The sequence below is a fragment of the Trachemys scripta genome, chromosome 18 (genome assembly GCF_013100865.1).
Source record: "Trachemys scripta elegans isolate TJP31775 chromosome 18, CAS_Tse_1.0, whole genome shotgun sequence".
NCBI classification, from domain to species: Eukaryota; Metazoa; Chordata; order Testudines; family Emydidae; genus Trachemys; species Trachemys scripta.
The window spans coordinates 5,328,745-5,353,616 of NC_048315.1; the positions used below are offsets into that span (position 1 = coordinate 5,328,745).

Consider the following 24,872-nt stretch of genomic DNA (forward strand, 5'->3'; position numbering starts at 1 on the left):
CGGGGGTTGAGCAGAGAGGGCAGGAAAGGAAGGGGGCCGCCCGTGGGCCGAGGGGAGAGATGGAGGAAGGCGAGGAGCAGGGATTTGGAGGGTGCTGTCTGCAGGTGCTAGTGAGTTGAAGGTAGGGTGACCAGATAACAAGTGTGAAAAAAAGGGACAGGGGGTGGGGGGGTAATAGGAGCCTATATAAGAAAAAGACCCCAAATCAGGACTGGCCCTGTAAAATCGGGACATCTGGTCACCCTAGTTGAAGGTGCTGGGGGTGGATTTTGATGAAGCTGGTAGGTGCCCTATGAGGGTGACTGTGGCAGTGGGGGCCACGGATGGGGGGCGAACGGTAGGAGTGAAGTTGGAGAGTTATGACTCAAATTACCTGGATATTGGGAGTGAGTTGTGGACTAAGAGCACAACTGAGAAGCAGGAGTCGTGATTTCTCATTCAGGCTCTGCCCCGGCCTGAATTTGGGCAGTCACTTAACCCCTAGTTTTCTCTGTAAAATGTGGCAATACCTACTGACGGGTAAATTAATGTTTGTCCAGTGCTTTGAATCAGAGCACTATATGTGCAAAGTATTATAATTTTTTTTATTATTATTAATAGGGTTAAACTCTCGTTTGAAGCTCTGTAAAGGTTTAAATATTTATTGGGGTTTGTATTGTGGTGGTGGGGTTCAGATTTTTGTGATTTGGATCTTTGAAGAATGGTCCAGTGGTTAGGGTGCCAGCCTGGGACTCAGCAGATCTAGAGTCAATTGCCGGCTCTGCCACAGACTTCCTGTATGATCTTGGGCAAGTCACTTAGTGCTTGTGTACACAGGGAGTTATTCTGGAATAGCTGTTCCTGATTAACTCCATGTGTGGATGTTCTTATTTCAGAATAAAAGCATCTGCACATGGAGTTAATCAAGAATCTGCTTTAAATTCACATTACAGATTTATTTTCATGTGTAGACTAACTCTTAGTCTTTCTTTCTGTGCCTCGTTTCTTGAGTGATGATAATACTTCCCTGTCTCAGAGGGGTGTTGTGAAGATAAAAACATTAAAGATGCTTAGATACTATGGTAATGGAGGCCACATAAGTATCTGAAAGAGAGAGATAAAGGCATTTGAGTTGGTACCTAATGCTATTTTGATTAAAAAAAAAAATAGAAAGATATAAAATGAACATGGCACACATTAAATGGATTAAAAGTTGGCTAACTCAACATATATTTGTAAATGGGGAATCATCTTAGTATGGCTGTGTTTCTAGTGGGGTCCCTCAGGGACTGGTTCTTGGCCCTATGTTATTTAACATTTTTATTAATGACCTGGAAGAAAGCATAACATTATCACCGATAAAGATTGCAGATGACACCATTCCCCCAATTTTTGTAAATAATAAAGAGGACAGATCACTGATACTGAGTGATCTGGATCGCTTGGTAAACTGAGCGCAATACTGTTTCTCACTTTGACAATTAAAGCAGAAATTAAGGTGTGCATCTTGCAAAGTGACCTCTGTGGGCACCCCCCTTTGTCCATGTGGTGCATCCCTGAAGGACTGGGGCCTACAGTGATTAATACACAGCGATCCTGAATCCCAGGTCCCTATTTTAAAAATAAATGTTTCTCAGTTGTAAAAGTGCAACATAATAGAAATGTAATATATTGGTTTTATATGCAAAACTATTACAGAGAAAATGCTTTTGGATCTGAGAATGTGTCTCTCAGTTTTCAGCCCAAAGGGACTTTTTTATACAAAAGTTTATAAAAACTTTTAAATTAATTATTTCAGTACAACTTAAAGACAGAACCCTAATTCAGTAGCTCCTCTCTCGTTTCTCTTAATTAAAGCCCCAATCCTTCTGACTCATACTTAACTTTAAACAGTGAATTATCCTATTGACTTCAATGAGTTACACAGTGTGTAAAGTTAAGCACATGTATTAATCTTTGTAGGATCAGGGCCTGAGTCATTAAAATAATAGAGTAGGTGCTATTTAAAAACTTCAGCATTTATATCTCCTTGTGGTAATTGAGAATAATATATATGGTACTGCAGTTAGTGCAGAACAGTAAATGCTGAATTTTAAATTGCACTCATTGTACTAATGATACTTTTATGTATATAAACACTTTACAACCTAAAAGTGTACACAGATATTAATGTATTCATCAGGCATTAATCTGCCATTACTTAGTGATATAGTCTATACAACATTCTTACCTGAACGAGAGTGTCTTTTAGTACACTATGCCCCATTTAAGCACCTGAGGCTTGATTTTAAATGGTGCTGAGCACCCACAGATCCCATTGAGTTTTGGCTGGTCAACACTTGTGAAAATCACATCCTTCCGTGTGGACTTTGCATAGGGCCTTGTGTGGTATGGATTGGGAGGGGGAAATTATCCCAAAGTCTTCTAGAAGCTATGGGCCAGTTCCTATTGAAGGTTAATGCGGATTTGCTTCAACATGAATTTGGACAAAAGAGTAAATGATTTATAAAATTGTACAAAGGTGCTAATGTAAGTTAGTGATGCTACAGGAACTCTGTGTCTTTATTGGTCTGATCTTGTATGTCCTCCATACACTGGACTTTTAGTGGGAATTCAGTATGGATTGAGCACTGTGCACCCAGCTCCTCTGTAATTTCTGTTACTATTAAAATATGTAATTTAGTTCAGAATAAAAAGTTTTAAATGGCTGCTGGAATGATGATTGGAAAAATGTCATCACAGAGAAGAAATAACTTTCTTAAATAATATTTCTAGCTAGATTGTAACATATATGTTAATGATTTTCCCTGACTGAGGTTTTTCAGCATCATATAATTAAGAAGTTCTGCATAAAGCTGACGAGCACATAAGGAAATCTGTGTCTGATGAAAATATCACATGAAATGGATAAAGTTGGAGGAACATCTGGACATGCAAGGATAAGATTATGTAGAAACCATCAGACTTTAGATGTATCTTGGTTAAATTCTAGCCTACAAGAGACATTATTACCAGGAAAACCATGGCATAAGGTAAAGTGTTTGTTTGCAAAATATGCATCTATTAATAATGATTTAAATACATGTGGATGTCATCTTTTCAATTTTTGAGCTGTCCTTGTTCCTATTGCTTTGCTTATATGACATTTAGTGTGGAGGGTATTAAAACAACAACTGTTGTTTTTGAATTTGCAAGTACCGGTAGGTAAATATTCTAATGAATATTTCAGTTAGATAGTCAAGAAGTTTATTACTCTACTTGAAAGTTAGGACAAAAGTCATGCATCAGAATGTTACTCAACTGTTCACATTAGCTTTCCCACAATAAATTCTCTAAAGGCAGTGTGTTTACACAAAAACAGAAATTCCCCTCCCCCTAAAAACAGCTAAAGAAACTCTTGACACATATGAGGCAAGGGGAAGATTACAATCTTCCAGACTGTTTGCGTTCTGTAACTTTAGTTTCACTCATATCATGGACAAGGCATGTTATAAATACCTGGACAGATGGACATATTTGAACAGAATGCTAGCATAAACATCAGACCAAATTCATACTTTCACCAGATCTGAGTTTGCCCCATAATTCTTTCATAATTCTGAAATACAATTTAATAAAAAATTGTCAGAGTATTTTGCTTTCTTATGGGTTTTCTGATATTCAGCCTTAACTTTTCTTTGCTTAATAAAATTTCATTACTTGTAGGTAAACCCTAAAGCATTCCTTCCTTTCATAGTGTTTATATAGTTCAAAGTTTTGTTCAATTACACCTCTACCCCAATATAACACGACCCGATATATAACACAGTAAAGCAGTGCTCTGGGGGGGGGCAGGGGAGGCGGGGCTGCGCACTCCAGTGGATCAAAGCAAGTTTGATATAATGCGGTTTCACCTATAATGCGGTAAAAATTTTTGGCTCCCGAGGACAGCGTTATATCGAGGTAGAGGTATATTATAGTCTTCCCCTTCCCCCTTTTTATCATAATCTCTAAGAATTGTTGGCAGTAATCATCTTGAAATCTTTATTTGTTTTGAGTTATAAAGCAGAATCAACGCAGATTCCCCTCCCCCCCATTTTAACCTGCTATGTAAAAGAAAATACACCTACAAACAAAATGCATTGTTTAGTTTTGAATCCACAAATAGGGAAGTCAAATAATCTGAATGGCATCAATTTTATTTACAGCATAGGGCCCAATGTTGCAATACCTTACACAGTAAGTGGGTCCTCTGGGATTCCACCATTTATTTTCCTTTTCCATCCCTCTCTCAAAATTCTCTTATTGCAATGACCTTCCATGCCACTAAGGAGGGCTGGAATCATCTGCCTTTGGTGATTGTCAGTATTGCTCCATGTGTCACACAGAGGATTCTGCTGAGGAACAAGGTAAGTTGCTTGCATTGCCTCAGGGAAGGGAGCAGTCTGCTGCCTCAGATCGTTCTAGCCCAATAGCAGAAAGATGAGCTTGGGATCCAAGACTGGGATTGTTCTGCATGGCAACATGTTGAAATAAAATGAGACCTCTGGATCAGCCACATTAAGATGAAAGATTGCTCCTTAAAGAACTTCAGGTGATGTCCAGATACTACAGTGCAGGGTGCATTAAAAGTCAATAGTTAGCCTGAATTAAAGTATGAAGAATTTCTGGAATTACAGAATGTTAAAATATTTACTGAGACAAGATGGGTGAGGTAACATCTTTTATTGGACCAACTTTTGTGGGTGAAAGAGACAAGCTATTGACCTACAAAAGTTGATCCAATAAAAAACGTTACTCACCCACTTAGTCTCTCTAATATTGTGGGACCAACACAGCTACAACAACACTGCAAACTGAATATTTACTGTAATTTATTTCTCCTTTAGGTTTTAGACAAACTTGGAGCTGCTCTTGCTGATGACGTGAAGCAGCAACTAAGAAATCCTGAACAACGACAAATGGTTTTCTGTCTTCTTGGCCAGCATTTTGTTAAAAAATATTTTAATGAGTGTCCTAATCAACCTAGTCTACTAGTAAGTGAGTTATGGGAGCTTTGAGCCTACAGCAACATAACGTGAACATGTACAAATCTGTTGTTGTCATAAAAGTAAAGTGGATTATTTTGTTCTCAGTTATAAAATTGTACTTAAAAATTTTTCAGTATAGTTAATTGATCTGAAATAAGATTAAAATGTTATATATCTTTTACCTTGTATCTAACAGGCTTTCAAGTATTTTTTTTCTCCTCTCAGGAAATTTTGAAAAGAAAACAAGATGATGGGTGTATATGTGAGGGTTTTCTCATTTGGACCTATGGTTCAAGTCCAGATTCAGTGAGATATCAAACTCATATAAGGATAGATTCTGTAGTCCTAACTCAGCAAAACTTTCATTGACATTATGGGAATTTTGTCTGAGTTAGGATTGTAGGATCTAGCCCTTTGAGTAGACTCTTCTTAGAACGGAATTCATGTGATAGCAGACTTGACAGGTTTGGAAGCATTTGTGCATGATGATGGGAGTATTCAGTTCTTCATTATGGAAGCTGATGACTGCATGTAGGGAGGATGGTAGTGTGGCTGCTGTCCTGTTGTGTATAAAGTTCTGGACAAAATCCTGAGGACCTTACTCAGGCAAAAATGTCATTAACTTCAATGGAAATTTTGCCTGTGAACTGAGCAAGGAGCTCAGGATTTTGTTCCATATCTTTAAAATCTTTTTAAGCATTGATTGTCTGGCTACTAGAATCTTTTGTTGCCAAAGCAGTAGAGTGTTTTTAAATCTGGGAATTTCTTGCTCCACATTAAGAGTAGCCTGAACCAAGCTTAGTCTGTGTGGTATCTTTACCCTAGGAAAAGGTTATTTCCCTTAATAAGAGTATCCTGATAACAGGACTTGCTACTGTGGGAATTTATTATTCCCCAGTAAGAATATCTTGGGACAAGAGCACTCCCTAAAATCATTGCCTTTGTGAGAAAGTTACTACAGATTTTCTTTAGGGAAAAGTTACTCCTCTTTGAAAAAAATGTTCCCCCGTCTTAAACATCTAACTTTAAGCCACAAAAAGTCGGAAGGCAGAACTTTTAACTACTTTGTGCCTTATTTACTTTGTTCTTTTGTTTTTTTAAATCAGAACCAAAATAGAAGACCTCACTACACTTCTGAACATCCCTTAATAAAATCACAAAACAATGTATTAGTTTTCAGAGTTAAGTACTTCATCACTTGTTTTTCAAATTAGGCTTTTGCTATCTCTAAGGAAGAAGTTCATTACTATTTTGAAGTCCAGTGCATTTGTTTTTGCAAGAAATATTTTATAGAGGTGTTTCAGATCCACTGCTTCTGTCAGCAGCAACTTGCCATGTATCCTTCTTTAACTGGGAGTTAGAGAACAAAGATAGGCAAGGAGGTAATGGCAGTGTGACTTCATGCGCCATGCTACCAAAGGAAGCGAGGATGTAGGGAGTAATGGAGGGGTTAGATCTCTGTGTGATTGCCCTGGGATCCATTAAACTTTTTGACAAATCTCAGAACATCCATCTTGTTCAAGGGTTCTCCCCTCCATTGGTCCTACAAACCACAACCTGGAATGATGCTTCAGGAACTCCATGAATTGTAATTCAGAGCTTCTTGTATTACTTTTCACCTCCTATGTCTTTTTCCATTGGTGGATATATCCAGCCTTGGAGTTTAACATTTGAGAGTAAGGCAGAGTAAGACTGGTACATGAAGAAGAAGTGTGTCGTATAGCAAAGGAACGTAATGTCAAGCATAAAGGTACTGAGAAGTAAGCATGACTCTGGGTATTCTTTCTGAAAAATAAGATATTCCTTCAAGCAAACTTTTCTCCAAGATAAAGATATTTAGAAGTAAGTTTGACTCAAAATAATTTTACTGAGGAATAAAATTCTTGAATTTCTATATTCACTGGCACCAGACCTTCCTCTCAGTGACTGACATAAGGCACTGCTCACTGGCAAATTTTCTCTACTAAAACTTCCTTCCCTAATGTGATAATCAACAGTCTTGGCCCTGGCAGCAAAAAATGACAAGAACTGTTTATAAAAGATGTTATGTTCTTGTGATAACCCAAACCTTCTGTACCTAGTCTTCCACAAACATGAGTGAGATAGATCAGAAGAAGTTGGAAGAAGATACAAGGATTTGGCTGAAGCAACAGTGCTTAAAAGCTGCAGAACGCATTAGCTGTCAGTTCAGACTTGGTGAGTTAAGATATACTGTCTGTGCCATGTATATGTGGAAACAAGCTTGGGCAATAAAAACAACTGCCACTATCTGCAAATCTTACTGTTACAGCTAAATCTTTGTCTACAAAAGTATTAAACAAAAGATTTGAGAGACTCCAATCAAGCCACCTACTCTTTTTATGAATGAACAAGAATTGATTGCACCAATGTTCCCCCGTCTTAAACATCTAACTTTAAGCCACAAAAAGTAGGAAGGCAGAACTTTTAACTACTTTATTAAATAGTAGTTAGAAATAATGGGTCAGGTTCTGGTTCCTTCTCTGGCTGCTTTTGCATCATTTTGGTTGAGCAAAGCAGCTGTAAAGCAAGCAGATCTAGCCTCCTAAGGATTCTCCTACACTTGTAAATCCTTGGGAGGACTGTAGCATCTCTTATGCCAAACATCCTGCTATCTTCCAATGCATGGGTCTTTCCTATAGGAATGGGGCATCGCCAATGTGTCCCTCCACTCCATTGATTCCTGGGTGCCAGTATGGCTCTTTGGAACAGTGGGTTGCTGGATGTAAGTGAGAGCAGTCCTTTGTCAGCTCTAATTTATGCTGAGAAATGGCCCAGTCCCTGGTTGGCCCAGGATCTAGGGATTGTAATGACGAATAGTACCTATATCTGATACCATACTTTTCATTGTACTTTTTTTCATAGCTCTCAAAGCATTTGACAAAGGCAATAAGTATCATTATCCCCATCTTTTCAGATAAAATGCCACCTGAAAGCAAGCTGTCTTTACCCCTCCTTCACTCTTGCACCAAATACAGATTTGCCAAATGGAAGGACGTGGGCTAAATAGGTCAAATTTATCCCTGATGTCATTCCACTGAAGTTGGGGGAGTTAACACCATGGATGAATTTGACCTGCGGTTTAATTTGTTACTACATATGTCTCTCACATAACTGTCACTGTTACCAAGCTAGCTGCACTTCTGACTCCATCCTGATCTCTGAGTTCATCCCCTCTCACATCTCATGCCTTGAGCTGTCATGTGTCTTGGGAGGGAATCACCCAATTCTCCCACTCTCAGACCAGGTCTGACTTAGTTTCAGTTCCTGCAGTTCTTTTCCCTCCAGGAGCTATGACAGTGGTACCCAGTGACCAGACAGCCTTCTTAAAGGAAAGTATTTATTTAAAAAAAAAAAAAAAAAAAGCATTTTAAAATAAAAAGACCGTAAAACAATAAAACAGACAATATTCACGTCTAGCTAACCCATGTGTCTATCCATCTTCCAGATGGGGATCCTGGTAGACCTAAGCTTCCTATAGGCACCACAAGGCTGCTAGGCCCTGAGTGAAAGCCCCTTCCCTTAAATCACAAACCAGTTCTTTCTGTCTGCTGCTGGGAGTTTTCTGTCTTTAAAAGCTGCTCAGTGTTTTAAAAACTTGCTCACAGGAATTGTCATCTTTTACCATTTAGTGTCCCTTTTGATCGCTAGACTCCCAGTCTTGGCAAAATAGATACATAACTTTAGGCTGGAGCCTGGAAGTAGGCCATTGTGTTGTAATTGCTGCCCAGTTGTTGGGAGGTTGCTTATATAGAGCCATTGTGTTGCTTTCCTGCTTGTTTTTCCAACAGCCCGCTATTAAGATAGACCAGTACATCCATACAGGAAAGTTTCATAAGCTATTATAGCTATACAGTAACTTTACCTCACTGACCGGGCCACATACAATATTCATACAATTATTACATATCCGTATGCTCAAATTATTACCTAACAGCTCCATGCTTGCCACAGTAACATCCATCAATTTCATTCATATGTCTTCACCTTTCAGTATGAAATTGAAGAAGTCACTGTATGCCATTATTTCCTGCCATAGGCCCTGATCCTACAATGAGTTCTCCGCGGGCAGACTTCCGTACCTGTCTGGAGACCCACTGAAGTCAGTAGGATTCTGTGCAGATGCAGGGGTCAGCCTATGCAGATCTCATAGGAGGACTGAGTCCATGCTGCTTATTGTCCTTTTTTGTTTATTATTTTGTTTTTTATAAAACAAAAAAAAATTCCGCTAAAATATATCTGAGAAGAAAACAATATACAAATGAATGAAAGAGAAATAAATATATATATAGCAATATCATACCAACTGCAGCTTAGCAGTAATTATGGTTTACCACAGGAATGTTCTGCTGTTTTCAAATTCGTTTTTTATCTTAGGAAATCTGAAAAATGTCTTGTGTAGTGTTGCTGTATCTCCTACATGAAGCTAGAAATGAAACAGCTACAGGATTCCTTATTTCGATGTATGCTCTTGAATAAATTGGTTTGCATGTGAAAATGACATGTTTTCTTAGTGTTCATGTAAGTGGTTGAATTAAACAAGAATTTTTTTGTAAAGTTAACATTAAAAATTGATTCCCTTCAATAATATAATGACTTGACTTTGGTCTCTTGAAAATATTCACTTTTAAAAGTGCTTTATAAATATTAATTGCACTTAATTGGAATTCCAATCTCCTACTCAATCTTAGGAGTCATTCTTAGGTACCTTAAGGTTGGAAAATGCAGTATTAATTTTGCTTTTAAGTCTTTTGGACCTGATTTTTTGCTCCCCAAACTGTGTGTATTCATCTGCAATGTGAAAAGAGTCTAAAGTGGGGTTACGACACAACCAACCAGAATTCTCCACTCACTTACACCAATGGTAGTATTTTGTACCCAACCTGCATTCGCTTTGCACAGGTGTAAGATTCCACATAGGGCGCAAGACAGTGGAGAATCAGGTCCTTTGAGTCTAACCCTGTATTTGTTTAATTGTGTGTTTTTGGGTGTGCAAGATAAGGAGGACTTGCATTTGTAAATGACTTTTAAAATCAATTCAATTTTGTTTTCCGTACACTAGATAATAACTCTGACAGACTGGCTCCCGAAATGGTGCATTTTCTTAATGATACCTACAACATAGTAGCAGCAGAGATGGAATTGTTATTGGCTACACATGAGGCATGGAAAAAGGTAGCTTATTCTTTCTCCAGTTACAGTTTTTTGCTAAGAAAAAATCTTTAACTTGTTTTTTTAAATATTATTCAGCAAATAACAATCCAGGTAATTTATATCCCCCTCTCATAGGTTACTTTGAATCAACATTAACATCTAAATTAAAGATCTGCTGATAGACATCCAAAATTGTAAATTGTTTGTGACTAGAACACCATTTATATTACATTTTGCATTTATAGGCAGAAGATTCACATAAGGATCTACCTTCATCGGAGTGGAATTCTGATCCGACATCAGTAGCTAAAAAAAGGCCAAATTCTGTTGAAAACAAAGACCTCAATTTAGCCATATACGGAGGATCTGTTTTCCAATTAAATGAAAAAGGTAAAAGAAATAAATTGATTCAACCCTTAATAATGCTCTCTTAAGTGTACCTGATATTTAAAAAATAAATCAGAAATCATATCCACATAGAAAAAAACAAAATTAAATTAGAGTTAAGGCTACCATAACTGTACTGTGCTTGGGGGTTGGGGAGCAAAACAGGCTCCAGCAATACCCACAAAGCCTGATTTAAGGAATTCTGACTCAGCCCTCTCAATTCCCAGGTCCCTATCTTCCGCAATAAATCCACATCAGCATTATATGAGTGGACAAGCACATTTATTTAATTTGATGCTTTTTACTTAGTGTGACCGGGGTCCCAGGGAGCCATGTTGTAGTTACTCAATTAGAATCAATTGCGAAGAATGGGGCAAACAATCCCCAAAGCTGGTGGATATTCTTATACTTAGATTTACCAAGCAAGCACAAAATGGCTTCTATAATACCTGACTGGTTACCCAGAAGCTAACAACACAGTTCTCTTAAAGCAACCCAGCCTCAAGTCTCCACCCAAACACCCAAGTCAGATATGATGAGGATTACTGTAAATCTTATTCATCATATAAGAAAGTTCTACCAATCCCAAAGGATCGGACACATTACCTCCCAGGTTAAGGAATATTTCAGATCTTACCTAAATACACTCTTACAGTCAATTCTTATTAACTAAACTAAAATTTATTAGAAAAGAGAGAGAGTAGTGGTTAAAAGATCAATATACATACAGACATGAGTATAGTTTTGAGATTAGATTCATAGTAGAGATGGTAAGCTTTGTAGTTGCAAAGAATTCTCAGAATTAGTCCATAGGTTATAGTCCAATGTCCATATTCAGGGTAATCCAGGTGGGACTGGAGATGTCAGCCTTATGACTTAAGCTTCCCCTGCATGAAGCATCAAGCAGATCTGAGATAAAAAGGATCAGGACCCAAGTGTTTTTATACAGTTCCAGGCCATCTTTTGACAGTTCAGAGTCCTTAGGCGAACACTAGGCAATCATGGAAACTTTGAAGTAGACCTATTTCCTAAACATCACCGGTAACTAGCTACAGGGATTAACATAAGATAATTTATCCATTAAGCAGTTTATTACAAACTTTAAAGAGACATATAGACAATGACACTATTTCACCCAACATTCATCTAAATGTTAATATTCTCTTTTGATCTCTGAATCAATTGCTATAGTAATAGACAGGAGCTGTCTATTTACAGGGCTGACATCTAATAAGATGTAAGTAAACGCATACAATTAGTATCACCTCCAATTCTCTAACAATACAGGTTTGCATTTCAAAGTTCTAGCCTATCTAACATGGAATGACCCTAATTACCATTCACATACTTTTCTAACATGTCTCTAAAGGTTGACTCGGGTAATTTAGCCAGTGAACCATTTAATGCTTTCTATTGGCACCATACTTGACACACTTTGTATAAGATTCATTGCAACTATATAACAGTGGTAGCAACAATGATTTGTATGGTCATATTCTAATCAGATAACATCACACTTAGAGAGTGGCCCAAGTAAAAAAGAAAGTATTCATATCTGGAGTCTCCAAACTATCAAGATGTTTGAATCCATGTTGTGGTTCAGCCTATTATAAAGATAGGAGTAGCTGTGATATCCAAACCTGAATCCAAGTTTCAATTCTGAAGCCTTCCAAATTCTGATCCAGGGTTTAGGTTCAAGCCCATCTCTCTCTTTCTTTTTTTTTTTTTTTTAAATACAGAGTGTTAACATTATTTAAATCCTATAACTACTATAATCATGTTGAAAAACAAACCTGCATGTGATAGGTTAAGAACTTTTGAAATTACCAATGCCAGTAATTCAGACATAATTTGTTAACACAGAGCATCTGCTTTGCTTGTGCTTTCCGTGCCAGTCAGGAGTGCCAAACCATTTTTGAAGAGTGTGATTTTTCTCCTTTATTAAAACATAAAAGGTCCTCCACTTCAGACACACAAAAGTGCTCCTTCACACAGACATGAGAGCTAATAGAGGTTTTCAAGCTGATGTAGTGTCATCATTTATTCATTCAAGCTTAAAATAATTGGGCAAAAGACCAGCTAGTGTAACTACCCAAGTGAGCTTTAAAATAGATCAGTTTACTGCAGAATATGCAGCATTTTGCAAAATAATACATTTCACCTAACTCATAGCAGTGTTTTTTCTCCAAGTGCTGGTGCATATACATATTCCATTTCAGGTGTGTGCTTTCCCAGTGCACTAGAGCCGGAGATTTGTAGACAGGAGTTCCCATTGGGGCGGCACATGTGCCCTGAGTATCCTCATACCTCTAACCGAGGTCATAAAGGGCAGAGCTGCCCCGATCTTTCCTTTTCACTACCTGCGGTTCTCAGTGATGCCTCAAGCTCACTGTCTTTCTAGTGCTGGTGAGCACCCTTTTCTGTTAAATAGCCCTAGAGTTCTTAGCTTAGTCTTACTGTAGATAGATTACCTTGTTAGCGAGTTCAAGAGGGCATGAAACCGTTAAGAGATGCCCGTGGACGGTGTGAGGCCGGTAGTGGCCCTCAGCGCACCGGGACCGGGTCTTTCTTGGAGTCAAGTTGCTTGGGAATGCAGCCCAAAGCTGGTGATAAACTCCATCTAAGGCTAAATACTGGCATGAGACTGATAGTCAACAAGTACCGAAAGGGAAAGTTGAAAATAACTTTGAAGAGAGAGTTCAAGAGGGCGTGAAACCGTTAAGAGGTGCCCGGGGACGGTGTGAGGCTGGTAGCGGCCCCCGGCGTGCCGGGACCGGGTCTTCTTGGAGTCAGGTTGCTTTGGAATGCAGCCCAAAGCTGTAGTAAACTCCATCTAAGGCTAGCTTGTTAGTGTTTCCTTTGGAAAGTGTATGTGTGTTCTGTTTTCTCCCTGATAGGACTACTTTTATTTGTTTTTACTCCTGTGTTGGTACCCCAGTACTTGAACAGCTTTACATAAAAGTCCCCACATTTTAAAAACTGCGCTTCTTGTGAGGCATTTGTGGCCATTAATGAAGAGCATACTAGATGCCTCATTTGTCTAGGTGCAAGACATATAAGGGACAAATGTATCTGCAAGCCCTTTATTAAGGGGATGCAAAAACCTCAGGAGGTGTGTCTAAGGGCGTATCTCATGGAAAAACCCATTTGTCCTGCCTCCAATCCAGGCCATTCTGGAACTGAGCAAACTTAGTACTCCTCCACCAGAAGTGCTCTGGCTCCTCCATCTACTCACGGAGAAAGAAAACCCCTGAAAACCTCCAGAGAGACGAGACATAATTCTCCATACCGGGGACATCTGGCCCAAATTGCCAGCTCTCTGGAGATGAAGACTACATTGAGAACCAAGAAGGGCTCTTCGAGCATATACGGGGACTCCAGTTGCCAAACTTCAGCTGATAAAATTCATATAAGCTGTCTAGTACTGAGCTAAAATCGAGAGCTCCAGAGTGCTACTCCCTGGTACCATATGAGCTGAGGTACACCTCTATATAACACGACCCGATATAACACAAATTCAGATATAACGCGGTAAAGCAGTGCTCCGTGCAGGCGGGGCTGTGCATCTGGTGGATCAAAGCAAGTTCGATATAACGCAGTTTCACCTATAACACGGTAAGATTTTTTGGCTGCCGAGAACAGCGTTATATCGTGGTAAAGGTATATGTAACACTAGTACCATTAACTCTGGTGCCAACCATATTGGTACCATTGATGTGGGTACCTAATGTATGGTCAATGACTCCAATGCTGGTGGCCCTGACACCAATGCCATTGATTTCATTGCATGGGGTGTACCAGTAACTGTGGCTTCAATGCTATCAGTATAGTTGACTCCCCAGGAATATATGGCAGCCAGGAAACTAGACTACATATTGGTACCGGGGTCTTGCTGCAACAGACTATTCTCTTGGTGATAACCGCAGTTCCCCCAACATCAATGGGTGCATGTCTGGAAGAGATTCAGACCCAAGCACTATGGTCAAGTTAATTGGGCTGTCATCAATTCTACAACCTCCACAGCCTACCTGCATTAGGAAAGGTTCTAGTCTATGCTAAACTTGTGTACCAGTATGCAAGTTCATGCAAGGACAATAGAAATCTTGTCTGAGGCAGTTAGGGCATGTGGCATCCTGAACATACGTGACTCAGCATGCTAGACTTCACTTACAATGTATACAAGCTGGTGGAGGTGTGTGTATTGACCAAACAAGCACCCTCTGGACATCCTTTTACTTGTTCAAGTTTTATCATCCTTGTACTGGTGGATGAGTCTGCAGAACATTTGCTGGAGGGTACTTTACACTCCTCTTCCTCCAGCTGTATAGTTCATCAAAGAATCAGCCCTCCATATAAACTTCTTGGATTTAAGGGGCATACACGGAGCATGCAAACTTTTCTCACCTCCATCGAGTGCCTGATGATATGAGTGATAGAGATAAGGTGGGTGAGGCAATACCTTTTATTGGACCAACTTCTGTTGGTAGAAGAGACAAGATTTTGAGCTACACAGAACTCTTCAGGTCTGGGTGATGATGGACAACACAACTACAATGTTGTACCTCAACAAACAGGGCAGAGCAGGGTCCAGTCCTCTATGTCAGGAGATGGTACAACTTTGGAACTTCTGCATTTTGAGGGTTTAGTACCCTCAAAGCCTGTTACCTTCCTGGGGTACAGAATGTTTTCGCAGATCACCTCAGCAGGAGGTCCTTGGAAAATCACAAGTGGTCACTGAAAAACAACATAGTGTGTCTAATAGTCCAGAAATGGGGATATTCCAGTGTCACCCTCTTCACAACCAGACAAAACTGAAAATGTCACTGTTTTTGTTTCAGGGCCAGTCAGAGTCCAGTTCTGTCACAGATACATTGTGGTCAGTACTGCAAATAAACTTATATAGTGAGATGCACTGTATATAATGACCACCCAGAGAGAGATGCGTCTACTAGCCTCTGCTTGAACAGAACCTGCATATCACCTTCTGGTGACTGGCTTTTAATTTCAAGGCTTTAAGAACATAATTTCCAGTAGAGATAAATAACTTCTTAAATATTATCCATACGTACATTTCACAATGATTATGACAACCAGTAAGCTACTGGATCTCAGAAGAGACCTTACATTCCATCCTTTGGTATGTAGATACTTGACCCAGGCGATCCCTGTAAACCCATATGTGCCCTTATGCCATCTGCCAGCTGGCACCACAGAGTCCATGAGTCACAGTTGTCTTTCACACATTTGCTGAACATTATTTCATCACAGTAGCTTCCAGAGCTGATGCAGGCTTTGAGAAATGTGTTCTTCAGTTTTTGTTTAAGTAGACTACAAATTCCCACCACCTAAGGAATTCTTCTGGGTAATCACCTGAAGTGGAATAAATATATGTGCACAAGCACTCCGAAAAGAAGAAACCATTCCTTACCTGTACAGTAATGATGGTTCTTCAAGAGTTATTGTGCACATACAGGTCTGTTGCATCTTACACGCATTTAACATGTGCGATTTCAGCTTTATGCAGTCAGCAAAAAAACAAAACAAAAAAAAGAGAAAAATAACCATTTTAATACTGTATCTGTAGTGTGGGTGATTCTGCCCGCCATTGAACTCAATGTAATTTTGACTATACGCAGTTTTCGCTTTACGCGCTAACTGTAAGATGAGACTCGCCTGTATATATTCCATGAGTCATCCTCTTTCCCCACTACTTCGGAGTCTAATGTCATAAGATTCTGGTGCACGGGAACTGAGAGGGCTTTGCGCCCTCAGTTGGAGGCAGGAGGACCCTCAGGGTGCATGTGCCATCCCAGTAGGTATTGCTGATTAAAAGTCTCTGGCTCAAATGCACTGGGCACACACACACCTGAAGTGGAATACATATGTGGCCAATGCATCTGTAAGGACAACAGTTACTGTACAGGTAAGTAACTGTTCTTATTGTGAATTTTATATCGACAGTCCTCCAGTGCTCTCTGCTTTGAAGCAAATAAAGTTCAAATATTTGATTTCTTAAACAAACAGTTCTATTTTAGATATTCCTTTCCATTTTATTTTTTGGTGATACTGCCATTGGTAACTTTTTGAAAGAGTGGAAAAGGTAGCTATAATTCATTAGTCATTTACTATTGATATTTGTTACAGACAAGATGCACATTGGTTCTGAGATACCCTCACCTATTCTAAATTGCTCAGCAAGTGATATACTGGGAGACTCAATCTGTGCCATAATCTCATTAGATTATGATAGTATGTTAACTGTGTGTGAAAGGCTAAGTGGAAAATTACTTCCAAAGACACTTCGACAGTTTATCTGGACTGATAAACTTCTAAAAGCGGATGCAAAAGTTGACAAGTTTGAAAGAATAGCGTAAGTATTTATTGTTTTCTTCTGTTGAAAAATATTGTTGTGTTAGTAACTGCAGCCATCTAATTCTTGGTCTATTAAGATATTCAAAATAATTCCTGATTCTCTGACATGAAATTAGCCCAAACGTTCTTCAAACTGTTGAGAATAATATACCACCTTAACATCAGCTTGAAATACCAGTAGGAGAGAGGTTCCTCTCTGAAGTTTGTATTAACTCCCACCTCTTGGAATATCCAAGAAATGCAGAAGCAGTTTAGTGCCATTTGACTATGAATTGACTGACTCCAGGACACTTTCAGTGTCTGCCTGCCTAGATCTATGTAATCACAATGTTACTTTTCATTCAAATGAGTTTTTATAAATCAACTCCTCTCCCATGGTGTAGTCACTTGATGTTCTAATATGAAACAAGAGCAGGTGTAATCAGAGCAACCCACAGTAACTTCTAGGTAACAAACTATGGGCTAAATCAGACCTTGCTCAGTCAGATCTCCTCCTGAAATGAGTGAGAATCTTTGCCTGTGGGGTAAATGCTTTTCTTTGCTCTGAGTTCAAGTGGCTGAAGTTGTAGCATTGGAGACCTACAGACACTGGAGCATGAGGAGGAAATCAGGCCATGGAGCCAGTCAGTATCTGCTTGCGTAGCTCTGGAGCAGCCTTGGCCTCTGCCTCTGGCTCTGCATGTAGAAGTGCCCTTTCTGGCAACAGCTGGTAATTGGCTCGTTGGTAGATCTGCTTACCCCACCCATCTCTTCAACCTCCTCTCTGCCTTGCTCCCAAAACTGACTAAACAGAGGGCTGCTGAGGAGCTTGGCAGGTGAACTTGCAGGAAACCAGGCAAGTGTCAAAACCTGCCTGATTTCCATCAGAATTTTGTCAAAATCATCACATTCCCGCAGAACATTTCAATTTTGTTTAATTGGCATTTTCCAGCAGAAAAAGGTTCTGTTGGAAAATTTCTATCCAGGTCTACTTTCATACATCCCAAGTATTTAAAAATAAAAATAACAGTCTTTTTCCTCTGTTTCTTCCTTCCCATCATCTGAGGAAATAATTTGATTACTTTATAAATGTTTTTGTTTGGTGTGTGTGTGTGTGTGTGTGTGTGTGTGTGTGTGTGTGTGTACGCATAAATTACTGAGGGAAAACAGTTGAATAGTTTGCTTCTGTTCTAAAAGCTGTGAGATCAGCAATCCTTCTTATCCCTTGACAGAAAAAAAATTCATAGGTCCAACTCATCTCAAAGTTCTCTCTCATGAGTACATGAGCCACTCCCAGTTGATTGTTCTGCAGAACAATTAAACTGACACAGATGTTGTGGGAGGTCATAATCATGGATGGAGTGGTGCTATCTCAGGAAGGTAGGGCCAATCTCATGGAGGGCTTTGACTATCATTTCATAGATCTTGAACTTGACCCTGTTGTTCAGTGAAGAATCAATGCAGAAAAGTGGATTCTGATTTGATAAAGTACTGATATCTTTGAAGATGAGGTTTTTTTGGAGGCCCATGGAAAAGTCTAGTAATTACATGCTTGCATGATTTCCAAATGTGGGGCTGAATTTTGTCCCTGGTTAAGCACATGCATCTCTCATTGACTTGAATGGGACTTTTGTGCATCCAGCAGAGCCCGAGCAGATACATGCTGTGGGCCAGATCCTCAGCTCTTGTAATTTGATATGTCTGTTTATGCCAACTGAGGATCTGGCCTTTTGTGTATAATTGTTTCCTCCCCACCCTCCATCATTTCCAGAAAGTTTGAATTGGCTGTGAAAGGGGCATATTCTAGAGTGGCTCACTGGCATGATGAATGGGCATTTCTGGAATGATTGCATCAAAATATAGTAGTCTGCATTGTGTCTGAATGCTGATGTGTAGAGTGAGTATTTTGGATACATTTAGGTACCAGGTATTTTTATGTCAATTCATCTCCGTTCATAACAAGCTTTTGAAAATTATATGTAATCAGGGAAATTAATCAGTGCTTCATCTTCTCAGAATTCTCGAAAGAGAAGCTAGAGTGAAGTTTGGACGAACAGTGGCACACCGAATTGCTAAACTGAAAATTAGAAGTGCCACCCGATCACCAATTTCAGGCCTTATTGAAAATGCAGTTGTGGAGGTTAGTCAGAAAATGTAAAACCTGGCATGCTGTTTATTTTTTATTCTATATTTTCTTACTCTTTGTCCTGAGCACTTAATAATGAATATTTGCACTATGTAATGGTGATTAAAACCATATTCATTTGGTCATAGCAATACTGCCATTCTGTTGCATATTTCCAAATAAGTCATCCATCCTTATACCACTCATTGCTGATGTTTATCAGGTGACTTCTGGGTTTTTCTTCTCCTATCCTTAATTGGTAATCATTTTGGTAATGTCCTCCTAGTTGGCTCCTTTGGTTGGTTACTGAATTCTGGAATATCATTACAAACACCATAGTATGATTTCAGCCAGTCCACAAGATGGAGTAAACTTTGTCTTCTTTGCACACTTGAAAGTGATTCTTACAGTAGAGAGAAACATACTGTTTATAGTGCCATTAAATAATTCAGTGATCTATAACTCACAATAAAACCGAACATCAGTTTTATTCTAAAAGTAATTTGCAGCGTGAACAAACTAGTGATAGGTGGAACAATATTTCCTCATAAAGAAATCCATTAAGTGACATAGAACTCCCCAGATGCTACTACAAAGAGCCAGATAAATCACTTCTACATTTTAAGAATGTTTCGCAGTTCGTTGGCAGATGTGCATGTTAGCAGGGTAGCAGATGTGGGCACAGTGACAATAACCTTTGTGTTGCTAAATTGAAGATCAAATTAAAGAGGATGAAGAAGGTTAAAAGACAACTGTGCATCAGCAGTGCACAAGTAAAAGACCAAATACAAAAAGTGCTTTTCAGCTTGAACTGAAGAACAGTTTCAGTATTCTAATGGAGTTAAGTGAAGAAACCCAAGAGAAGAAATGTAAAGCAAAATCTCATGAATGCTAAGTCATGTGAAGAGGCAAGCAAGTGGCAAGAAGAATACAGCGCTCTAGACAGAGAGGTTAAAAGGAATACTAGAAGAGATAAAAGGGCATATATTGATAGAAAATGTCAAGAGGCTGAAGAGGTAGCCAAAGAGGTGACCTTATAAACTTGTATAAGGCAATCAAATAGCTAACAGGAACCTTTAGAAGTACCAGAGGCCCTATTAAAGATGCAGACGGAAAGACTCTTAGTACAGAAGAACAACAGAAAAGATGGGCAGAACATTTTCAGGCTGTTCTAAATAGACCATGCTCAAACAAACTACTAGAAATATGTGATGATGACCTACCACTAGAGCTTGATATTGATTTAGGAGTTCTTACAAATGAAGAAGTTAGAAAAGCCATCAGTAAACTAAAAAATGGAGGGGATAATTTTACTGGAGAGATGCCCAAAGTAAGTAATGAAACAGCCCTCCAGACTTTCCTTGTGTTTTTTGGGTGGAATATGGAATAAAGAAAATAACCCAGCCCAGTGGAAGAGAGGCCTTATAGTAAAATTGCCAAAGAAGGATGACTGTACCACCTGCAATAACTGGAGAGAAATCACATTATTCTCAGTGCCTGGGAAAGCCATGTGCAATAACATCCGGTAACATATCAAGAAACAAATAGACTTTCATCTTAGAGAGAAACAAGTAGGTCTTAGACCATTGAGATCATGTGCAGGCCATATTGTTGTTCTTAGACATATTATGGAACAAGTGTAGAGTGGTAAGCACCTCTTGTGATAAATTTTATAGATTTGCAGAAGGCTTTTGACAGCATACACAGAGACAGTCTGGCAAATTGTGGCACACTACAGAATACCAACAAAAATAATTAGACTAATCAAGGATCTATATAATGTTGAATGTGCAGTCAGAGATGGTGACAGTATCAGCCAATGCAGTGACAACTGGAATAAGGTGAGAGTGTATTATGTCACCACTATTGTGTGCACTGGTCATTGACTATGTCATGAGGAAAGTAACCACTGAAGGCAACCAAGGAATTTTATGGACAAATGATAAAACACAATTGGATTACCTCCTTTTTTGCTGATTTACATTGTCCTACTTATTTCAACAATTCACTTAATGGAAGAAAAGACCTAGCTTTTGGCAAATACAGCAAAAGAAGTTGGTTTGTTCATCAACAAGGGGAAGAGAAATATGGCTATAAGTGTCTTAGAAATTACCGTTAGTGTGGACAAAGGAACACTAGAAGAAAAGTAATTTTACTAATCTATGGAGTTAAATGTGCAACAATGATGACACTATGCTAGATGTCAAGCAACAAATATCAAAAGCAGCAAACAACTTCAATAAACTTGAAATGATTTGGAATAGTTGCATGATTGGCTCTGACACACAACTATTTTTAACACTTCCATCATGCCTGTCTGCCTTTATGGACCAGCGTCATTGAAATCTACAACAAAATTCATTGATAAGATCGAGGCATTCCAAAGAGATTATATCTATATATCTATATATATAGAATACACGTATCACTGCATTGGAAAGAGTATCTTGCAACATCAGAATTCCAAGTAGAGCAAATCTGGAAATTAAATGAGGATGGACTTATTTAGGACATACTTTAAGGAGGCCACCCACACAATTTCCACAACAAGTGATAATATGGAAGAGAAAAAGAGGGACACTTAGAGAAACATTTATCCCTAACAGTATCAAAAGAAGCCAGATCCATTAGCATGGCACTGAGAAGCCTGAACAGACCAGCACATTACTGAAATAAATGGCAGAAACTGGTTGACGTCCTATTGTGCACCTGAGAGCACAAGAGGATAAAGTAAGAAGAGAAAATTATGAATGACTATTTCAAAGTTTTATTGTGAAAAGAAATATTCGGTGATTCAGTGAACAGGAAGTTAAACTACCACCTCACTAGGTGACAGCTCAGGCACACTCCAAACAGATGACACTATGCATGCACTTAATGAGACCAGTGGTTTTCAACCTGTGGTCTGCAGATCTCTGGGGGTCTGCAGACTACATCTAAGATTTCCAAAGGGTTCTGCACTGCCATTTGAAATTTTTTCGGGGTCCGCAAATGAAAAAATGTTGAAAACCACTGAATTAGACCATTTCTAAAGCCTCTGTAGTTAATCTACCATATTCTTGTGATGGTAAAGATTTCTTCCAATCTGGTATTCAGCCATTGCTTTCTCCAAAGAACAACTTCCTTCTTCTAGAGCTGTTAAGAGGGCTGTAAAGCTGTGACCTTTTTTAGTATTTAAACCCTAGGTTTACATCACACAATGTTAATATCAGTACAGCTGAATCCAATTCTTTAATGGTTAGAGCTTGTACATTCTGACTGAAATAAATATCAAAATGAAATTGCATTTACTTAATGTATTTTATTTCTTAAAAACATTGTTTTAATTAAAAATATTTAACATGTTTCTTTCCTTCCACCCAACAGAAATATGAAAAGACACCCTGCATGCGTTCTTTTGCCACAAATGAACAAATGATTTCAGAGACCAGCAAAACCTTAAATGTCCTCTATGTTTTCAATGGCACATATGAACCCTACCTAATCTATTGGCTTTTTCCTTTGCAAATGGCATTTAAGCAAATAATGCCTACAGGTAACTAAATTAGATCACAGAAAATTGCTGTAGACCTATATCACTTTTCTTAGGAGTTGATCAAGAATCCTCAGGGCTTTGACAAAGATATTTTCACTATTCTAGAAACTAATCAATATTTTAATTTTTAGGTGAACATCCCTATGAATTGGCTATGTACCTACATTTCCTACATCAAAACTTATTCCCATCATGGACAGAGATCTTTGCAATGGCTGAGTGGATGATGAGCCTTCTGGAGAGCGAGGACATTGAATTCTTCACTCATCTTCAACAGTGTTTCGGAAAGAATTTTGCAGTTGACCCAAAAGTATAATCTATTGATTTTTTTAAACTATAGAGTCTTTTATATTTACGCTACTTGCAGAAGTTTAAAATAAAATGTTTGCTGTAGTAAAAGTCAGTATATGGAATAAAGTTATACTTTTAAATATGATTTAATAAAATTATTAAATGATCTTGAAATATACATAGCTTTTTAACTCTAGGGATAATGTTTCTGATTTTTCCATATTATAGCATATCCCATCCCATCTAATATACTCTTTTTTTTTTTCTTTGCAGGATTTCCTGGTGGAGTTGATAGTTCGAGAAAGAGAGAGAGGTCAAGAACTCTACACAGCAACAGACAGATCTGAGCAAAACAAACATCTAACCAAGGAATTACTGGCAAGCCCAGTCATTTTCCTCAGAAAGTGGATGGGTGAAGTAAGATATCCTAATTTATGTGACTGAATTAAAAAAAAACACAAATGTGGAGATTGAGTCTTGCCTCACTTACACTGTTGTAAATCAGAAGTGACTATCAAACCAGATAGAGTTAAACTGGTTAATGAGAAAAGAATCAGGTCCACTGTTTGTTCTGGTTTTACAAAACCAAAATATTTTAATTTACTAAATGAATGTATTTTTCCACTATGGAAAAATAGTGTAATAGAAAGAAAAAAAAGAAACAATAGAAACATGGAAAATAATATTTTGCTTTCTAATTTTATAAATATTTCTTTCTTCCTATTATTAACAGATTTGCTATAGTCTTTAAAACTTGGAACCTAAATCATATGACATGTTTTCTTTAAAAATTTAGTCCCCTGTTTTGGTTTCTTCTCCACATTATATAAATATGTCTGCTCAAGAGTAGCTGTACGCAGTGTTTTACCTAAATTATTTTTATTAGACTTTAACCTTTATACTGAGAAAACAAAATCTTGAGTTATTTATTACAACTACATCTAGAATATTAAATAATTAAAGTTTATATTCTTCAGCCACTAGTAAAGCCACAAATGAGCCAGTGGAATAAATATTAAGATATGAGCCACTTTAAATTAAAACTAAAGGACCAGATACTCCGCTAGTATAAATGCGTACGGTTTCTCTGACTTCAGTAGAGCTATGATCATTTACAGAAGTTGATGATCCAGTTCAAAAAAACTAGTGGTGAAAGTCTCCTTTCAGTAACACTGATTGCACGCGCAGTAGTTGTTGTTGTTATTATTATTATTTTTTTTATGTATGTTATAGGGCGACCAGACAGCAAATGTGAAAAATCGGGATGGGGCTGAGGGGTAGTAGGAGCCAATATAAGAAAAAGACCTAAAAATCAGGACTGTCCCTATAAAATCGGGACATCTGATCATCTTAGTATGTTACCATATCATCTAAGAGCCTGAGTTATGGACCAGGACCACATTCTGCTACATTCTGGACAAACACTGTTTTTTTTCTGTCAAACACTGCCCACCTACCCTAACAATCTGAAGCTAGTTTCTGGGTATCATTAACAAAGTGTTAAACCATACAGGTACCTGTGTGAGTAGGAAGAGAAAGTTTTGGTGTTGTTTTTATAAATTAGAAATTGCCTAATATATTTTTAATACAATACATTTCATAATTTTGTGTAGGGCTTTGTGAGTATACTGGATTTTCCTGCAGTGTTGTTGATTTGGGATCAATTGTACATGCAAGATTGGAATCAAAAGGTGATGGAGAATTTCTGCCTCTCAATCCTTATGCTGTTAAAGGATTCACTAATGGCTGCCAATGATTATCCAGCTATAAGAGAGGTACATACAACAATGCTTCATGTTACCTTTCATCTAATTATCTATTCTGTTGATAAAAATAATCACCAAACATTTGGTATTTTTATTTAAAGATATTTTTAAATAGTTTTTCAAGAACATTTGGTTCCTTCAAAGCAGAAAATTCCATTGGAGTTCCTTATTGTGATACACATTTTTATTTATATAATTTTTTTGAGATTTGCGAGTAAATTATGGGCAAAATTGTGTTCTGTTTCACCTATGCAACC

At 38.2% G+C, this 24,872-nt stretch overlaps 1 protein-coding gene across 6 annotated transcripts in view; it reads left to right on the plus strand.

The window, feature by feature from the left end:
• Positions 1-24,872, plus strand: part of LOC117867399 — an 80,467-nt gene that overhangs the window by 274 nt on the left and 55,321 nt on the right. For 3 of the 6 annotated variants that reach the window (XR_004643391.1, XM_034752391.1, XM_034752392.1), the window contains exons 1-11: positions 526-3,011; positions 4,848-4,994; positions 7,070-7,184; positions 10,069-10,181; positions 10,406-10,550; positions 16,692-16,917; positions 18,915-19,038; positions 22,390-22,558; positions 22,690-22,868; positions 23,123-23,266; positions 24,463-24,624. Coding sequence is in view for 2 of the 6 variants with exons in the window: in XM_034752391.1 (XP_034608282.1) it covers positions 2,865-3,011; positions 4,848-4,994; positions 7,070-7,184; positions 10,069-10,181; positions 10,406-10,550; positions 16,692-16,917; positions 18,915-19,038; positions 22,390-22,558; positions 22,690-22,868; positions 23,123-23,266; positions 24,463-24,624 (1,671 nt within the window). In the remaining 4 variants the exon portion in view is untranslated. The other 3 variants (XR_004643393.1, XR_004643392.1, XR_004643394.1) reach the window with 3 other exon arrangements.